The sequence below is a fragment of the Monodon monoceros genome, unplaced genomic scaffold (assembly GCF_005190385.1).
Source record: "Monodon monoceros isolate NGI ecotype Baffin Bay Population unplaced genomic scaffold, NGI_Narwhal_1 Super_Scaffold_9, whole genome shotgun sequence".
Classification (NCBI taxonomy): Eukaryota; Metazoa; Chordata; class Mammalia; order Artiodactyla; family Monodontidae; genus Monodon; species Monodon monoceros.
In genome coordinates, this window is record NW_021703786.1 from 23,765,370 (window position 1) to 23,784,648 (window position 19,279).

The following is a 19,279-nucleotide window of genomic DNA, read 5'->3' on the forward strand; positions in this document are numbered from 1 at the left end:
TGTGTGTGTGTGTGTGTGTGTGTGTGTGTGTGTGTGTGTGTGTGTGTGTGTGTTAAAGAGAAGAGACTGATATACAGTGAGACCCAGTGTAATGGGTTATAAACATTTCTCCCTACCTTTGATTCTCTTCTCTTTCAGCTGGAGTCATGGTCTTTTTCTGTTTTAAATGTTCTATTACAGCATTATGCTTCATCACCACCTTCAGGACAGAACAAAATCCAAAAATGCATATTTTATAATGACTACAAGTTGGTACACAGGTAACAACAGTAGAAATCTGAGCACATGTATGTGTTTCCCAAAGAAACTAAAAATTTTATATCGTAATACAAATAAAATGAGAGCTACTGTGTGGCCCGGGTGCTTATCACATACCCCGCACCGTGCCCAGGGAAGCAGCTGACATTACCTTGTTTATTCACTGTAACAATGCTGAAAGGTAGGGAAACTTTTATAAATGAGATAGTGAGACATAAAGAACTTACTAACTTGTTTGGGATTAAAGAATTAATACAGCTCTAATTTTAACCCAGCTATCATCCTCCAATAACCATGTTTTTAACATTATGCTCTCCGTCCCAGGCATTCATTTTAAAGATCACCCCACCCCCGCCCCATTGCCACCTCGTGCAGAGAGTAGGGTAAAGACAGACATTGTAATAATTCTCAGTTCATGGACCATACAGTGCTAAAAGCTGGATAATAATGCATTTTAACACATTATATATGACGTTAATTTTTTAAGAATATTACTATACATCTTCAAAATCCCTCTGCTGGGGCTTCCCTGGTGGCGCAGTGGTTAAGAGTCCACCTGCCGATGCAGGGGACACGGGTTCATGCCCCAGTCCGGGAAGATCCCACATGCCGCGGAGCAGCTGGGCCCGTGAGCCATGGCCGCTGAGCCTGCGCGTCCGGAGCCTGTGCTCCGCAACGGGAGAGGCCACAACGGTAAGAGGCCCGCGTGCCGCAAAAAAAAAAAAAAAAAAAAAGTTCCTCTGATGCTTAAAACACTTCTAACAACATTACAATCATCAAAGTTGCTAAGAGACTAGATCTTAATTATTCCAACCACTAAAAGGAAATGAAAATTATGTGACATGATAGGGGAGTTAATTATTGCTACAATGGCAGTCATATTACAAGATGTGAATGTATAAAATCAATAAGACATATACCTTAAATTAAATTTATACAATGTTATATGTCAAATATATTTCAATAAAAAATAAAATAAAAAGTGCTTCTACATACATGACCTCATTTAATCATTACAGTAACCCTGTGTGGCTGAAAAGGAGAGAGTTTTAATGAGGATATAGCTCAGGGGAGGTCAGTGGGTTTCACAGACTGTAAACGGGAGACCCAGGAACTGGATTCTCCTGACTTGGGAACACTTGAAACCCACACAAACTCCTGACTAGTGCGGAACGCTGCACATTCTCCCGCAATGCTATAGAGGATGTCACTATACACGTGGCTTCGTTTCAAGCAGAATAATTCTAACTCATCTAAATTGCCTTACTTCACTACAAAGCTATTGCACAATGCCACTTTTTATTTATGCTATGGAGTAATACTATTTAAATCTTTTTTTTACGAGGGTGTGGCTGGAAGCACAAATGAGTTTAATCTGTCTATAAAATTTGCTTAGTCTACGTGCAAACTAAGGAATGACAACTGCAAATAACTGCAAAGAAATTGCTATGATGCCTGAAGTGGCTTCCAAACTTAGTTAAACCTTCAGGTTTCATATCAATGATACTTAAACTTCCTAAGTCCACTCTTTCCAACTTAGTTCTCCCAAAATACACGTAGTTTTTCCAGTAAGCACTGACTGTTTATATCCAACAGAGTTCCAAACCATAACAGTCATTCAGTACGTTTTGGTCAATCCAGTGCTGCTTCTAACTTGAAGCATCAATGACTTTTGTGTCTTATTTAAGGAAAGCTAACACAACCAAACACTAAGTCTAATGCACAGCACAATAATTCAAGCTACTGAACATGCTGCTTTTACTTAATAACTTTACCTGTTTCTGAATGATTTCACTTTGATTAGAAGCTTGGAGGGTGTGTTCCCGCTTAATTTCTATCTGTTGCTGCTTCTTCTTTTGCTGCTGATCCCTGAGTTGCTGAACCCTTTGCAACTGCTCTTGCACACTGGCTGCCTGCACTGTAACCACATTCTGAATCTGATGAGTCTGCACAGGGCTGCTCTGCTGCATCTGAACGGGGACCTGGAGTTTGATCTGCTGGGGCACACCACCTTGCTGAGCCTGTATCTGAGCCACAACCTGTGACTGGATCTGGGAGAGAACCTGGACTTGTTGCAGCTGCGGCACAGCAAGGACTTGGGGCTGAGGCTGCCGTACTTGGAGCAGAGGACGGGATGGGGACGAAACAGTAACTTGGCTTAACGTTTGTCCTGATGAAAGAGTTTGAGTTGAAGACTGTACCTGGGGTTGTGACTGTGGCTGGCCCTGGGAAGGTGGCTGAAGAGATGTGTGTGGCTGAATTGGAATCGGCTGTGAGGCTGTAGTCTGACCCTGGGACTGCTGTCCAGGAGACACTTGGGATGGAGTTGATGGACGCATTCGAGTCTGTGGTGGACTCTGGACACGAGCAGGAGACTGTCCTTGGACATTACTCTGAGGCTGACACTGTCCTGCACCTTGGGGTTTGGAGGACTGTGCTTGGGTGGGCTGTGCTTCAGGAGGGACGTGGGAGGCAGAAGTTGCTTGGGTCTGGGCTTCAGGCTGAGCTGGGGACGGGGGTTGGGTTGGGGGCTGGGGCTGTGCGGGCTGAGCAGTCTGAGGCTGGGCTTCTGCAGGACTCACGCTCGACGGCTGAGCTGGAGGCAGGCTCTTGGCTGGCTGCACCTGTGTCAGGGGCGATAATTTACTCTGTCTTTGTTCACTTGTACCTGTGAAAAGGAAAGACCAAATATTTCTTACTCTAGAACATGAGACTGTGGTTTAAGAAGAATTTGAAGGGGATTTTCTAAAGGTGAGAATTTTGCATTTCAGTACAGAAGATTGATGCCCTAGAAATGCTCCATCTAGAAACACCTAGGTCAGGACTCTCCTAAATTGGGGAACACGGGCCCTGTTCATGGCTGCCCTCCGCACATTTTGCTAAGTCTCCAGAGGGCTGGCTTCCAAAGCAAGGCACAGTCTCTGGAAATCAGCCAGGTCTTCTGGCCCAGGCTAAGGCCAGCCCACATTCCTCTCCTATGGCGAGATGCCAGTGAGTGACGGGCCGCTTGCAGCAGGAGGCTCACCAAGTGCTCTGGTCCTGAAGCTCCCAATCATAGGTTATGAGCTGGAAATACCGACCTGCCCTGAGAGCACGTCATGACTCAATCAGTTCCTACAGGCTTGGTGAGGAGTTAGGAGTGGGCACAGTCACCACGATACTTTACTGTTTTGTGCCAACCCCCCGCTTTCTATAGTTTTTAACGGGGGGTGGTGGTGACAGGGAGGCTATCAGAGCAAGAGATCTGGTCAAGCTCTTGTGAGGCTGACCAGTCAGCTGTGACACTCACCAGCTTGAGGCACATCCTCCCAAAGATAAAGACCGGCCCTCTGGCCCCCTCTGTCACCTAGCAACCCGTGACACTAACAAGCAGCATTTCCCACAAGCCCAGGTTCTACCTGCTGCTGTAGTGGAAACAGTGGTGGTGGTGCTGCTGGTTGCCGTGGCCGTTGTTGCCAGTGGGGTGAAGAGGAACCGCTGGACGGTACCGTTTGGCATTGCGGCTTGCATCAGCTGCTGTCCTGGACCGGGAAGTATAGTCACCCCTTGAGGTATCAATTGCAACTGTCCAGTAGTTTGGCCTTGTCCTTGAATCACTACTGTCAAACCTTGATTGCCACCCTACGGAAAAAACACACAACATGTAAACTGTGTTCAAAGGATCGATCTGCAAGTATACCATTTTTATGTTGAACAGATCCTTTAAAATAATGAACATATGTATTTGAATGTCTATGGAATGGTACCAAGAAAAATTCAGATAAGCTAAAATAAGAATATTTATTTTAAAAGATTGATGGTGTTTAGTGGAAAAAGCATGAACTAACAATCCAGAGTTCCAGTCTGAGTTCTCCAAACGGACAGCCAGGTTATCTGTCTGTAAGTAACATCGCTGCTCTGGATCTAAATTTCCCAATCTATCAAATAAGGGTGTGAAGTGAATAACTAAGGTCTGCACAAAATTCTGATTTTAAATCATCTTATTTTATAACTTTCAAAGCATCTTTAGACATACTTCAGACATGCCTCATTTGATTCTCACAATAGACTTGTGACTTTGCGGATTAGGGAGAGAAAATATTACTACAATCTTTCTACCAATTAGGAAACTCAAGTTAGAAAGTTCAAGTCTCCTACCCAGAGTGAGAGGGCAAGTTCAAGGTGAGATATAATGAGAAGCCCAGGTCTCCTAGTTTCAGTTTTTTCACTATGTACCAAATGACCTATGGAGTGTGTTGGTGTGTGCCAACGTATAGAAAGCTTAGGGTTCTAGACGTGGAATGCAAACACCATGTGAGGAAGGTCACTAATGTCTGAGTAATCATCCAAATAGGGACTAGGAACTAAAAACTCCATCTGCACTGCCTCTTCTGTCCAGGACTTCTCCTCAACAATCAGGAACGTGGTGGAGAATTAGAAAGCAAACATAAAAACAAGCCACCCTAAGTTCCCAACAGCCAAAACTGATGCTACAAAGTTCCTACAGTGATGCTAAGCTCCATGCACTTTACTCAGGAGTCCCTTACTACAGCAGTCCCCAGCCTTTTGGGCACCAGGGACTGGTTTCGTGGAAGACAATTTTTCCACGGACGGGGTGGGTGGGTGGATGACGGTGCAGGCAGTGACGCGCGGGACGGGGAGGGACGGGGAGCGGCAGATGAAGCTTCGCTCGCTCGCCCACCCCTCACCTCCTGCTGTGTGGCCTGGTTCCTAACAGGCCGCAAACCAGTTGAGGACCCCTGCCTTATTCACTATTGCTTTTCTAAAACATTTTTGTGCACCGTCAAAACTACATACAATACCAAGTATAGTTTAACGAATAATTGTAAAGTGAACGTCTATAAAACCAGCATTCAGGTCATCACTGCCAGTATCCAAGAAGGCCCCCATGTGAGCTGCTCTGGTCTTAATTCCCCTCCTTTGCCCTAGAGGTAAGGACTACTCTCACTGTTACAATAACTGCAGTTCTTCATAGTGCGACCACTTAGGTATAGCTCTCTAAGGGCCACAGACTCACAACTTCAGGAGCACCATTCAGGAAGAATTCAAATGGTGTCCCCTCCAGGTAGGCAATGCAGCAGGCCCATAACCCTACACATGTAGCTAGTTTTGCCTGTTTCTGAATCTTATGCAAATAGATCATACTGTAATTCTGTTTGTTACCTGCTTTTTTTTTATTTAGCTCAGCAATGTAGTTCTATGTGGCTGTTGTTTGTTCACTTCCATTGCTGGAGGAAGGCAACTTATTTATCTAATTGACTGCAGATTGACATTTGGGTTGTTCCCAGTTTTTGACTCTTATGAACAATGCTGCTGTATATATTCATGTCCATCGCCCTGGTGCTCAGACGAACAAGAACTTCTCCAGGAAACATTCCTAGAAGGAGAACTACCATGACGTGCGGCATGTGTCTTCAGCTTTGCTACATACTGTCTACAGTTTTTCAAGGTGGCTAAAGCAATTTATAATACTACCAGGTGTGTATGAGAGTTCATTCTGTTCCATTCCATGTCTTTGCTGTCTCTTGATATTGTCTGACATTTTAGTTTATACCAATCTCTTAGATATATGGTTTTAATATGCATTTCCCTCATTACTAACAAAATTCAGCAGTTTTTTAGATTTATGGACGTTTAGATTTCCTCTTTTCTCGACAAGTTTGTTTGCTCTTTTTTCCTACCGAACTATCTGGATTTTTTTCTTTCTTAATTTGTAGTAGTAATTCTTCATGTATTCTGCAGAATAGTCCTTGGCTGGTTGTAATTATACCTTTCCTCATTCTTTTCACTCTTTTATAATGTCTGATGAACTGAAGTTCTTATTTCTAAGGTTGCTGAATTTATAAATCTTTTCCTTTATGGCTAGTATTTTCTGTCTTTAAGAAAGCCTTTCCTGGGCTTCCCTGGTGGTGCAGTGGTTAAGAATCCGCCTGCTAATGCAGGGGGCATGGGTTCGAGCCCTGGTCCGGCAAGATCTCACATGCCACGGAGCAACTAAGCCTGTGTGCCACAACTACTGAGCCCGTGAGCCACAACTGCTGAAGCCCGCATGCCTAGAGCCCATGCTCCACAACAAGAGAAGCCACCACAATGAGAAGCCCACACACCACAACAAAGAGTGGTCCCACTCGCCAAAACTAGAGAAAGCCCACGCACAGCAACGAAGACCCAATGCAGCCAAAAAGAAAGAAATAAATTTTTAAAAAAAAAGTATTTTTGTTTGACTCTAGGAACCAGACATTTAAAAAAGTAAGTAGATTTTTAAACGTCCAAAGATTAAGTACGTGTTTTAAAGCTTACAGCAAGAGTAAGTAAGATCACTTGTAAAGTTAAAATGGAAGTCACATTACTTACGTGGCCCTGTGTTAACTGGGTGAGTTGAGCCATGGTAAGCTTCACCTGTCCTTGCTGGGGGCGAGGGGGCTGTGAGGTTGAAGGCTGTAGACTTGCAGTGGGTGCTCCTGAAGTTAGTCCTTTCTGTGCAGGTGTTGAGGAAACTGTACTAGGGGCAGAGATCGCAGTGGAAACAGGCTGCCCTCTGATGATCTGCGTCACAACCTGTTGAGGAGTACCTATGCAAAGAGCAAAACATTAGAATGCTTCTATGCCCTAAGCAATACTCTGAGTTGAAATGTCGTTTAACGCTTCAGATGAATGTATTCTTCTCAATTTTCAAAAAGACTTACGGGATGCTGACATACTGATGCATTCAGCCATATATCCACATCCAAAGGACCCACCTGGCTGTCAGTGAGCCTGTTTCCACTCAGCTCACTAACAACCACTCTCCCATTCCTGCTCTCTGCAGCAGTCAAAAAAAAAAAATAAAAAAAAAAAAAATAATAATGCTCTTCCTATGAATCTAAAGCCAAAATGACAATAGGGAAGATGGAAGAGCCTATGTAAAATGTGCCATTAGGCTGCCTTTCCTTAGGAATATAAAAAGATAGTAATTAATTTATGTGATTTTTAAACAAAACATATAGAATCTGGAATATTCTGGGACAATTATATTTATAAATGAGTTTTTCTTACAGCTATCTGCTACTTAGCTGGGAGGAACCAAGAGGGCAAGAACCACTGTATCCTCAATACTAGAGCAAGGTGCTCAAGTGCTTCCATAGTTAGTTGAATAAACATCTATAGAATGAATGAAGTTTAACTGAAATGGCTCCATAGTCTTCTAAAAACTTCTGTTTCTCATTTAACCTGATGAAACTAGAAGAAAAAGCAGGTGGTAATTATTTGGCAGCTAATTTTACACTTATAAAATCTGAATTCATTATTAATTAGTAAATATTATATTTCTGAAATTTTGTATTCAGTTCCTGTTTTTCCTCATATGTCTACATATATATTTCTGTGTATATTTTTTAAAATGACCGGTGCTTAATATTATTGCATTATGTATAAAATTAAACCTATTTTGACATTTAGAATACTTTCCCTTTTTCTTTTTTTAAATAATACCCTGGTGAAATCCCTGCTTATAAATTTTTATGTGCTTCTAATTATTTCCTTAGAATATACTCCTCCCAAAATTACTGGATTCATAGCAGGAACATAGTATTAAATTGAATTTAGAAAGGTTATACCCATTCATACTCCCATCACCACTGGGTGCCCATTTCACTGAACCCTTTCCAACCCTATCACTAAAGTATCACATTCCAGCAATCAGAAATAGTATGATAGCATCACAGTGCCTGCATTACTTCAGCTGGTCTACTTTCCTTTGGTATCATGCTCCTAAATTCTGGTGGCTTGTAAATATGCTATAGAAACTGGCAGTGTAAATTTTTCATCATTACTCTTTCTTCTAAACTTTACTTGGTTATTGTTGTCCACTTATTCTTCAAGATGAATCAAAAAACAGTGCAGTACATATAGACAAGTGCTTGAAGTTGAGAACTTCTGGACCCCAACACTCTGTCCTTGTACTGCAGTTTGAGGAACAGTTAATGAAAAGTTACTTTCGTTTATCACCTTGTATTTTCTTTTTTCCATCTTTATTGGACTATAATTGCTTTTCAATGTGTTAGTTTCTGCTGTACAACAAAGTGAATCAGCTATATGTATACATACATCCTTATATCACCTTGTATTGATACGGTGTCATCATAAACACAGATGGATAAAAGGGCTGGTATTGACTGATTATATGATGGTCATTCAGATGATCCCCAATATGTACATGTTCAATTATGTTTAGATTATCATCAAAATTCAAAAATTAAAACACTTTTTATTACAACCTGGGAGTGTTCAACTTTGGGAAAGGCTAGCGTGGTGGTAGGAATAGGGATAAGTTGACCTGCACACACTCAGACACACACTACACACATCCATCCACCCTCGACCTCTCTGACCACAACTCCTAAGACTCTTACTGTCTTCACTGGGCCCCACCAGCCTCACTGGCCACCTTGCTTTTCATACGACACACCAGACACACTCATATGTGAAGCTATATATTCACATATTCAAGTCTAAGTATATTACCATTTATCATTCATAAACTTTTCTTCTTTACATTAGTTTTATCTTTCCTTTTAGTTGGCTGCCTAACTGACAGCTATTTTTAAACATGAATAGATACTGAATTTTACCAATTGTCTCTGTAGCATTAACTGAAATAAGGAATCATACTTTCTTCTCTGGGGTAAATTTTGCTTAGGCATTAGGATATTTCCTTTAAAAAATTACTATGCTATGTTTCATATTAGAATTATGCTAAATTTGTAAAATGAATGGGAAAGAATTTATCTACCCCTTTCCCCTTATGGCCTGCAACTATTTTTTATAAGAAGGAAATTGTTTCCTAACCATTTCAAGGAATTTTATCCATAAAACCATGAGGTCTGGAATTCTTTTTTGTAGGTAACACTATGGCAACTTTCCAAATTTCTTTCCTTGATATGAGTCATTAAGACTTGAAATTTATAAGCATAGTATATAATTATGCCTTGTTATTCAAACAGATTTAGTTCCTTCTATTTTTATTGCATTCTCATTCCTACTTTTTGTAAACTAGCATTTTGTTCCCCTTTCTCTAGGCTTGCAAAAAGAAAATGGTTTAATATTTGCCTTTTCTGTCTTATAATCATCACTTCCTTCTTCCTGTTTTCATTTAAGACTTGTTTTATATATTTTTCTAACTTCTGGTTAAGATTTAATATGGTTTTTTTTTTGTCTGTTTTGTTCACCAATGTGTTTCAACTGCCTAGAGTAGGTGCTCAAAAATATTTGTTGAATGCATGAATTTGCCTCTCACTTCAGCTTTGCAGCCTGGCTTAGCTGCTACTTGATAATCTGTTTGTGATGACACATTTGATGTTTCTTTAACATAAAAGCTACTTTTGAGAACATACGTTTTTAAATTCCAAGCAAGTAAGCGTTCTTAGTATAATACCTTAATGTTAATTTCTAGCTTTACTACAAAAAATGTAGCCTATACACATTCTACTTTTCGGAATTCATCAAAGTTTTACCTGTGGCTCATTATAAGACCATTTTCATACAAATAGCTCATAAATATTTAAAACTAATGTGTATTCCTAAAGGTACAAAAGTTGATACAGTCTGTTTCTGGTCTACTATGCTTCTGTTAATCCCTCCTTGATCTCAAATAGTTTTTGCTTTATACACTTCAATGACATCTTATTTAAAGATCCAAGATTGCACCTTCACTGCAATCTATATCTTTAAGCCAAATATAAAGTGACTTTCTTTGTCCTAGTTATTGTTTCTTTAAAATACTGAATTCGACTCTGTTCAGTATTAGTAGGATTATGCATGTCTTCCCTCTGCCTATCCCTTCTTTCTTTCTTTCTTTTTTTGCCCTTTATTTCATGTGTCTTTGACCATCTTTTTATGTTTTACGTTCTCTGGTGATTTGCTTTTAGGAATGTTTCTCATAAATGCACAGTTCGATTTCTTTTTTCACTCAATCTTTACAGGCTTCAACTTTTAATATGGGAGCTTTAACTTATTTACATTAAAAAGGGCAGGCACTGCCTCTGTAATCTTGTTTTATGCTTTCCATTTAAATGCTTCTTAGCCATTTCCTTGATTTTATCTTTTGCCACACAGACTGTTTTCTTTGCTCATTCTCTTTACTCCAATGATCTGAATGTATCTATCTCATTTACTAGAGGTTTTAAGAACATTTTTAACAAGCATACTTGGACCTGCTTTTCTCTTATTGACAATGCCAGAAATGAAACAAAATCTTATGGGTGTATCCCATGATGAATCAGAAATTTAGTATGCTTCGAAATCTTAATTCATATTGGTATTTTCCAGTATGTAGAGTGCCAAATACAGAATATTATAGATTTCCCAGACTGACTCTTTAGATGTAAAATGATAATACTGGATGGATGAATACCTGGCTGTACCATCACAGGTGTTCGAATAATTGCCTTTCCTAGTGTTGACTGTTGGAGTGGTGTTCTAATCACCGTCATACCAGGGCGGATCTGAGGCCCTGTGATTACCTACAAATAACACAAAGGACAATGAATTAAAATGTTTTTAAAAGACTAAAGCATGATGGACTTAGAACAGATATCTTTAAACTTTCCATATTGATAAACATGTCTACAGAAATTACAGAAGCTCTTGGACATTACATATTAAATTATATTAAGCATCAGAATAAAGATAGAACTTTGAGGGGAAAAAAGTAATTTAAATGAGATCGCAAGAAATTCCTTGTCAATGATACCAAGAATAGCCTACAGACTAAAAGGAAGGATACAAGACCCAAGAAAGCTCTGCTCTATAACCACCACGGTTGCTCACATTAAAATGATGAGTCCTATTTTCCCTGAGCTCCAATCCTTATCTGTAACCTGGAGAACACAGGGGCAAGATCAGAGACCAGAAGTTCTTTCCTAATTTAAAGGAGAGACTACACAGCATATTATTTTCAGTGTTAGGTTTAGAACATTCTCAAGTCTACAAAACATTAAACTTTTTCCATAATACTAGTCCCAAGGAAATGATGTATCTAATATGTGTGCATATCAGCTGACAGACTAGTTAATGCTGTGGATTATGTTTTCACTCTACTTCTTAGCTGCATAGCACGTCGTTTTCCTGGGTGATCCAGTATTGCCCATTGTTTTCAATAAAGACATTTTCTTTGTAAAATCCTGGAAAGCAATTCTTACGATTCATAAGCTATACTAATGTGCTATTAACTAAATGTTAAAAATTAACAGTTCACTTGAAATGTAAGTAACAGATTTTTTTAAAAATCAGTACTTTGTCACAGATTAAGTAAAAGGTAAAGAAAAATTAGAAGCTGGATTAATCCTGGAAGAGGCCATTCTAAAAACTTCAACCAATGTGGTTAACACCAAATAAACCTGTAAAGAACTCTTACTTGGGAAGTGCTTGTAGTTCCTCCAGAGCTTGAGGTATTGGGCCTAATCGTGACTGTTGCTGTCCTGGGCTGGAATGAAGTAAAGGTTTGCTGACTTGTACCTGTACTGGATGGAATGATACCCAGGACTTTCTGCTGTACTTGAACAACGCCTTGAAAAAAAGATGAAGAAGTAATTGATAACTGCCCCTTTCATAAAACATCAGGTATTGCTTGGTTCCTGAGGAGAAACCAGGTGTGGCGGGGGTTTATAGTGGGCTACATAAAATGTGAGATCCGAAGACTGAAATCAGTGAAAAGAAAATGAACAATAATGGCAACAGTATGATCTGGCAAATGTGAATTAAAACTCTTCACATTTCCCTTACCTCCTTGCGTTGCTGGCACATTTACAGCGACAATCTTGCTGTTTGCAGGAAGTGGCAGTTTGGTAATTACTTTTCCTGCCATAGTGACTGGATTGCCTGTAATTTGGAACGTCTGACCTGTGCTGGCAATGGTTGTAGCAGATGTGGCAGCTGTGCTGGTGGCTAATGGGGTATAAGACATTTAATAAGCTTCAGATTTAAAATAACCAGCAACGTAGTGACTTCTAGGAAGGCACCAATGCATGAAATGTGGCTCATTTTGTATTTTTAAGAAAACATTCCTCTCCACTCAAAGTAAGTGAACCATGTAAATGCTGAAAGTGAAATAATGTAAGAGAGGAGTTTTGCTAATGTAATATTATGAATATTATCTGTAACAAACCTACTGTTACAGTTTGTTTGCTCAATCAGCTGCAGAAGAAAAATACTTTTCTAAAGAAACATTTCATTTCAGTAGGTAAAGGACTGAAACTTCTTTTTCTTGAATGAAAGCAATCTTTTATTTAATCACAGTTGTGTACCTGAATTTGACTGGCCTTGTTTAACCCAGGTAGCAAAGGTCTGATGAAAGTTCTTGTTCTGCTGGAATGTTACTGTAGCTGGAGATCCAACTTTAGTAGTTAGTACCATTTTAGTGCCAGTTGTAACTGAGCCACTTATGGGGGCCACCATAACTTTCTGTGCTGGAGAGATGGTACTAGTTGTACTGTTTGTTGGGGAAGTAGTGGAAGCTGCAATTACTGTAGGCTTCTGCTGTTCCAATCGTTTCTAGAAAAGTCAGGGAGAGAAATCATGAACCAAAATCGTTCCAAATAAAAACACCATTCTGCATGAAGTCCAGCCACAATTCCTCTCAATCTAAGAAAGTGCACCAAACTTCTAAAATATTTAACTTCTGAAAATATGCCCGTACAAATTTACACTTGAATTTAATTTCTCGAGGGAGGCAACATTTTTATGACTCTAAATCACATATACTTTATTAAAAGCAGTAAGTTTTTGGTAACATAAATTTGAAATGATCAAGTTTTTCCAGTCTGTGCAAAGGTCCAAGCTTTCAGACTGAAAGTGCAAGAGACGTGGGTGATCTTACTGGAGACAGGGATACCTTGTGATTCAGCTGTGGGGTTTAGAACAGACAGACAGCAAATGGTGGGACCTGTCATGTTAATTTACCCAATCATAAAGAACATGTCAATATTTAAGTATCACTATTCAAGTTGGCAAACCTGCAATCAACAAGCTGAAAATAATAAATAATTTTACTAGATTTATATTTTTCAGTTCAAATATTTTTACAGAAAAATCCTTTAGACTATTTTATACAGAACGGTATAATCGGATCTTTCAGACTATAGTGTTATTAAAGACGATTTGCGTTTCTTTACCCAGAGATTGCTGCCTTTTCCTGACAGCTTATCGACATGACAGTTTAAGTTTACACATGTAAAAACTACAACTTGATCTTTTTGAATTATGGTTTCCTCAGTGTATATGCCCAGTAGTGGGATTGCTGGGTCGTATGGTAGTTCTATTTTTACTTTTTTAAGGAACCTCCATGCTGTTCTCCATAGTGACTGTACCAATTCACATTCCCACCAGCAGTGCAAGAGTGTTCCCTTTTCTCCACACCCTCTCCAGCATTTATTGTTTGTAGATTTTTTGATGATGGCCATTCTGACTGGTGTGAGGTGATACCTCATTGTCATTTTGGTTTGCATTTCTCTAATGATTAGTGATGTTGAGCATCCTTTCATGTGTTTGTTGGCAATCTGTATATCTTCTTTGGAGAAATGTCTATTTAGGTCTTCTGCCCATTTTTGGATTGGGTTGTTTATTTTTTTGATATTGAGCTGCATGAGCTGCTTGTATATTTTGGAGATTAATCCTTTGTCAGTTGCTTCGTTTGCAACTATTTTCTCCTATTCTGAGGGTTGTCTTTTCGCCTTGTTTATGATTTCCTTTGCTGTGCAAAAGCTTTTAAGTTTCATTAGGTCCCATTTGTTTATTTTTGCTTTTATTTCCATTTCTCTAGGAGGTGGGTCAAAAAGGATCTTGCTGTGATTTATGTCACAGGGTGTTCTGCCTATGTTTTCCTCTAAGAGTTTTATAGTGTCTGGCTTTACATTTAGGTCTTTAATCCATTTTGAGTTTATTTTTGTGTATGGTGTTATGGAGTGTTCTAATTTCATTCTTTTACATGTAGCTGTCCAGTTTTCCTGGTTCTGAAGAACATAGGGTAAGGACAGGAATAAAGATGCAGACATAGAGAATGGACTTGAGGACACGGGGAGGGGGAAGGGTAAGCTGGGACGAAGTGAGAGAGTGGCATGCACATATATATATACTACCAAATGTAAAATAGACAGCTAGTGGGAAGCAGCCACACAGCACAGGGAGATCAGCTCAGTGCTTTGTGACCACCTAGAGGGGTGTGATAGGGAGGGTGGGAGGGAGACGCAAGAGGGAGGAGATATGGGATATCTGTATATGTATAGCTGGTTCACTTTGTTATAAAGCAGAAACTAACACACCATTGTAAAGCAATTATACTCCAATAAAGATGTTAAAACAAACAAACAAACCAAAAAAAATCCTACAGCTGGCACTGACTACAAACCTGGTGGCAAACCCTTTACTCCTTCATTATCTTATTTAATGCTTGGACCAACCCAATAAAGTTGCTGGTACTGTGATTTAAAGATGAGGAAACTGAGACTTAGAGAGGTTGTAAAACTAGCCCAAGGTCACAGAGCTAGTAAATGCTGGAGCTGAGTTGTGTACGAAGATCAAGTTCCAATGCTGAACTATTTCTTGCCATCAAACACTGCTCACCAAAGACAGCATACCTAGTCTTCTTACTGTTACTTTTGTATATGTCCTCTATGCCTTAAAATAATGTGAGGTATTTTACATAATTTCTCATTCCTCAGAAGAAAATGAGGGCTTCCCTGGTGGCGCAGTGGTTGAGAATCTGCCTGCCAATGCAGGGGACACGGGTTCGAGCCCTGGTCTGGGAAGATCCCACATGCTGCGGAGCAACTAAGCCCAAGCGCCACAACTACTGAGCCTGCACTCTAGAGCCCACAAGCCACAACTACTGAAGCCCGTGCACCTAGAGCCCGTGCTCCGCAACAAGAGAAGCCACCGCAATGAGAAGCCCGCGCACCACAACGAAGAGTAGCCCCCACTAGCCGCAAGTAGAGAAAACCTGCACGCAGCAACAAAGACCCAACGTAGCCAAAAATAAATAAATAAATAAATTTATATTTAAAAAAAAAAAGAAGAAAAGGAGCTTAGTTTTGGATTCTTGGAAATGTCATCCAATTGGATCAGTTAAAAAATAAAGGAGGCAAGAAAAACAAAACAACTAAACACATAGTTATTTTCTGGGGCTATGCCTTCAAAAACTGGAAATGTTGACTATGGGAAATATAGCCAATATTTTGTAATAACTGTAAATGGAGTACAACCTTTAAAAATTGTATAAAAAACTTTAAAAAATTACAGGGGGAAAAAAATCACAGGTTTGACATGTCCACAAAATCTGCTGGGTTTGTACACATGTTCAAAACGGCAAGTTTGTCATTAAACTCTAGCTGTCATTATTTCTCAATTTTTGCATGGAAAAAAAGTTTCGATCATCTTCATTGCTAAATTTGGAAAACATATTAAAATGAAGATTGACTTGTTTTGAGAAAGATATTTTAAATAATTTTTTTTTTTTTTTTGTACTCAGGCCTCTCACTGTTGTGGCCTCTCCCATTGCGGAGCACAGGCTCCGGACGTGTAGGCTCAGCGGCCATGGCTCACACTCCCAGCCGCTCCGCGACATGTTGGATCTTCCCAGACCGGGGCACGAACCCGTGTCCCCTGCATCGGCAGGCGGACTCTCAACCAGTGCGCCACCAGGGAAGCCCCTAAATAAAAATTCTGAAGTAATATATAGATTAAGTATATACTGCTCTGTTCAATTAAGCTATATACAGGTGCATGTCCATCACCTCAGAAACTGACACACATAGGAAAAGCAAAGAATACAATGTTCTTGGGGGACTCAGAGAGGTAATACATCACCAAGTTCAGGTTCTGACTTTCAACTGCCAGAGAAAAGCTCATTATCAAATTAAAGAAATTGACCCCCTGGCCCCCCCAAAAAGTAATACCTTGGGTTACATTGTAGAGATGACAAAACACATCCATAAAATGAAAAACAAAACAACTAGCCAGTCTTTCTATGAGTGGAGAGATAGACATGACAAAATCCAGAAGTGCTGTTATCTCAAACTTTGATCTAAGTGAAGATGACCTATAGTAAACCACTGTAAAATATACAAGAACTTGAAAAAATATTTTATAAAATATGAGGAAAAAGGTAAAACATGAGGAAGTGAGTCTGATTTATTTATGTAATATGTAATTTTTAAGTAAGTTATGTGTAACTAAGTTAATGATACCTATTTTATCTATTTCTATTTTATCAATATCCTGAAAGTTTATATATTCAAGTTTGGCTAAAAACTTTCATAGTATCTTCTTATTAGAAGGAAGGGGTAATTATCTTTTATTTGGGTCCCTAAATAGTCAGGCACATATGATACATCACAGTATGGAAATACTAAGAGACCACAGTAGCCTGATGACCACCAATTACAACAAACTTATACTTTTAGTAGAACTCACTTTTTCATAGACTACAGAGATTTTACGGATTGGAATTTTACAGGAAAAAATTATCTTTAGAAACTACCCTTTGAATTATAAATATAATAAATAAGAGAAATTATACTTCAAACATTGTTCTTCAAATGTGTACACTTTTTGCAAAACCAAAGCTTGGTATATCCACAGAGCTATTTTCAAGTACTGAAATTAAGATATATATGAGATACACGTAAAAATAAAACCACATGAATATAAAATTACTGTGCTTTTAGTGTGCACGAATTTGGCTAAAAATGTCAATTCGCTGCCAGGTGGGACTGGTACCAACTCCCCCACCTGCTGGGCAGCCAATCGCTGCTGTTTGAGATGAGCCTCCATTTGGGCCTTGAAGTCCTCTGCCTTCTTCTGTTCACTAACCTTAGCCTGTTGCTCAACTGCTTGTGCCTTTTCTTTCTCCACTCTGCAGGGAAAGAAAGGAGGAATTTATCAGAAACTACAGGCATACCTCATAGATATTGTGGGTTTGGTTCCAGATCACTGCAATAAAGCAAATGTCACAATGAAGTGAGTCACATGATTCTTCTGGTTTCCCAGTGCATATAACAGTGATGTTTACACTATACTGTAGTCTACTAAGTGTGCAATAACATCATGTCTAAAAAAAAAGTACATACCTTAATTTAAAAAATACTTTATTGCCAAAAAATGCTAATAATCATCTGAGCTTTCAGTGAGTCGTAGTAGTAACATCAAAGATCACTGATCATAGATCATCATAACAAATATAATAATAATGAAAAGTTTTGAAATACTGTGAGAATTACCAAAATGTGACACAGAGACACAAAGTAAGCAAATGCTATTGGGGAAATGGTGCCTACAGACTTTCTCAAAGCAGAGTTGCCACAAGTCTTCAGCTTGTAAAAACCGCAGTATTTGTGAAGCGCGATAAAATGAGTATGCCTGTATCCTACTAGGCATCTGGCATCTAATATTAAGTGAAATCTGGTTAAGTTCCACATCATACAAAAAGTATAAAATTATTTCAATTTAAAAATAAAACATTTAAATTAAGGTAATTCAAAATTGACAAGTAGATAATAACTCATAAAAATTAGAAAGAGGACATTAATAAACGATACACAGCTAGAGAATCAAAAGGTGGAGCAAAATTAGGACATATCGAATAAACTATTAAAGGGGTAATTCTTTAATTCTGAAGTGATAAAAAATCTTCAGCATCTGATCACATATAAACTATTTCCTTACCTCTCAGCAAACGCCCTGATCTCCCATAATTCCAACTCTTCCTCTGCTACCCAGGTTTCAATAATAACAGGGCCAGTTTGCTTGGGCGTTTCTGGTCTCTTTGGCCGCAAGGCACTCGATCGAAGGCCTTTCCTCTGAGGCGTAGGTGTTTCTTTGGAAAAGAAATCAGAGTATTTTAAGCAATGTAGTTTCTAAATTATAGTACTTCTGGCATCTTCTCTTATATCATGAAAAGCAGGGATTGGCAAACATTTTCTTAAAGGGCCAGATGGTAAATACTTTAGACTATGCAGGCCAGATGGTCTCTACTACAACTTCTCAACTCTGTATCATAAAAGGAGCCAAAGACAATACATAAGTCAGAAAGTGTGGCTGTGTTCCAGTCAAACTTTATTAACAATAGCAGATGGTGGGTCAAAGCTCATGGTTTGCTGGCCCCTGATATAAAAGCCCTATTAGCCTTTCCACAGCCTGTTCCCTATGCCTGGAACACTACTCCTAGCCTCCTTCCCCCTCATTTGACTGGTGCCTAATTCATCCTTCAGACCGCAATGTGGATACAACCTTCTTCAAGAAGCGTAGCGTGTTCCTCCCAGCTGGGCTGGGTGTCCTTGAAATGTACAACTCTGGCGATCTGTATTTCCCTATCAGGGCACCGAGAAGAGGGACTGGAGACTTACTAATGTAAAGGAGGGATCGGAAACTATTAAGAATAGATATAATCTCCAGTGATAAGATTCTAAAAATAAAAAGTAGGGACAGACAAGCATTGAACCTTCCCATATGTTCAGGGAAGAGGGAAGCAGTAGAATCACAGGCAAGCAACAGAAGGAAACTGAAAGAGCAGCAGGACCTGGATTGTATGAAGTGATACAAGAAAAGAAAAGTGATTCAAGGAGACAGCAGTGGTTTGCATCAACGGCTGTGGAGTCAAGACGGACGACTGGTCAGGAACGCCTTCTTCCATCTGTGTGTCTTTGCCTATCAACTGAGCTGTCTATTCCTGTTCCAGGACATTGTTTTAATTATACTAATATTTCATCATCTATTAGGACAGCTACCCACTTATTGTTACTCTTTTCAAAAAAGCCATTCTCATTTATTCTCCAAGATGAGCTTTTGAGTTGATTCAATCAAGATTCAAAAAATTAAATTTATCCATTTGGGGACAATTAACTTCTATAAAATAGTAAGCTTCTATTTATAGACAGCATCTTCTTTTTACACGTTTCTTCATAGTTGTTCCCCTAAGTATTTTTACTACACAGGTAAAATAAAACTATTTATTTTTGTCTAATGATATATCTTGAATCTGGACACCTTGCTG

General features: G+C 39.2%; 1 protein-coding gene across 13 annotated transcripts in view; it reads right to left on the bottom strand.

Annotated features, from left to right (window-relative positions):
- BPTF (bromodomain PHD finger transcription factor) overlaps window positions 1-19,279 on the bottom strand; it is a 132,488-nt gene that overhangs the window by 21,366 nt on the left and 91,843 nt on the right. For 5 of the 13 annotated variants that reach the window (XM_029212859.1, XM_029212854.1, XM_029212853.1 and 2 more), the window contains 10 exons: window positions 17,953-18,103; window positions 17,020-17,143; window positions 12,540-12,786; window positions 12,019-12,180; window positions 11,651-11,802; window positions 10,649-10,757; window positions 6,613-6,830; window positions 3,657-3,879; window positions 2,034-2,926; window positions 117-199 (listed from right to left, as the gene is read on the bottom strand). In XM_029212859.1, the coding sequence (XP_029068692.1) occupies window positions 117-199; window positions 2,034-2,926; window positions 3,657-3,879; window positions 6,613-6,830; window positions 10,649-10,757; window positions 11,651-11,802; window positions 12,019-12,180; window positions 12,540-12,786; window positions 17,020-17,143; window positions 17,953-18,103 (2,362 nt within the window). The remainder of the gene's footprint in view (window positions 1-116; window positions 200-2,033; window positions 2,927-3,656; window positions 3,880-6,612; window positions 6,831-10,648; window positions 10,758-11,650; window positions 11,803-12,018; window positions 12,181-12,539; window positions 12,787-17,019; window positions 17,144-17,952; window positions 18,104-19,279) is intronic. The other 8 variants (XM_029212856.1, XM_029212857.1, XM_029212860.1 and 5 more) reach the window with 5 other exon arrangements.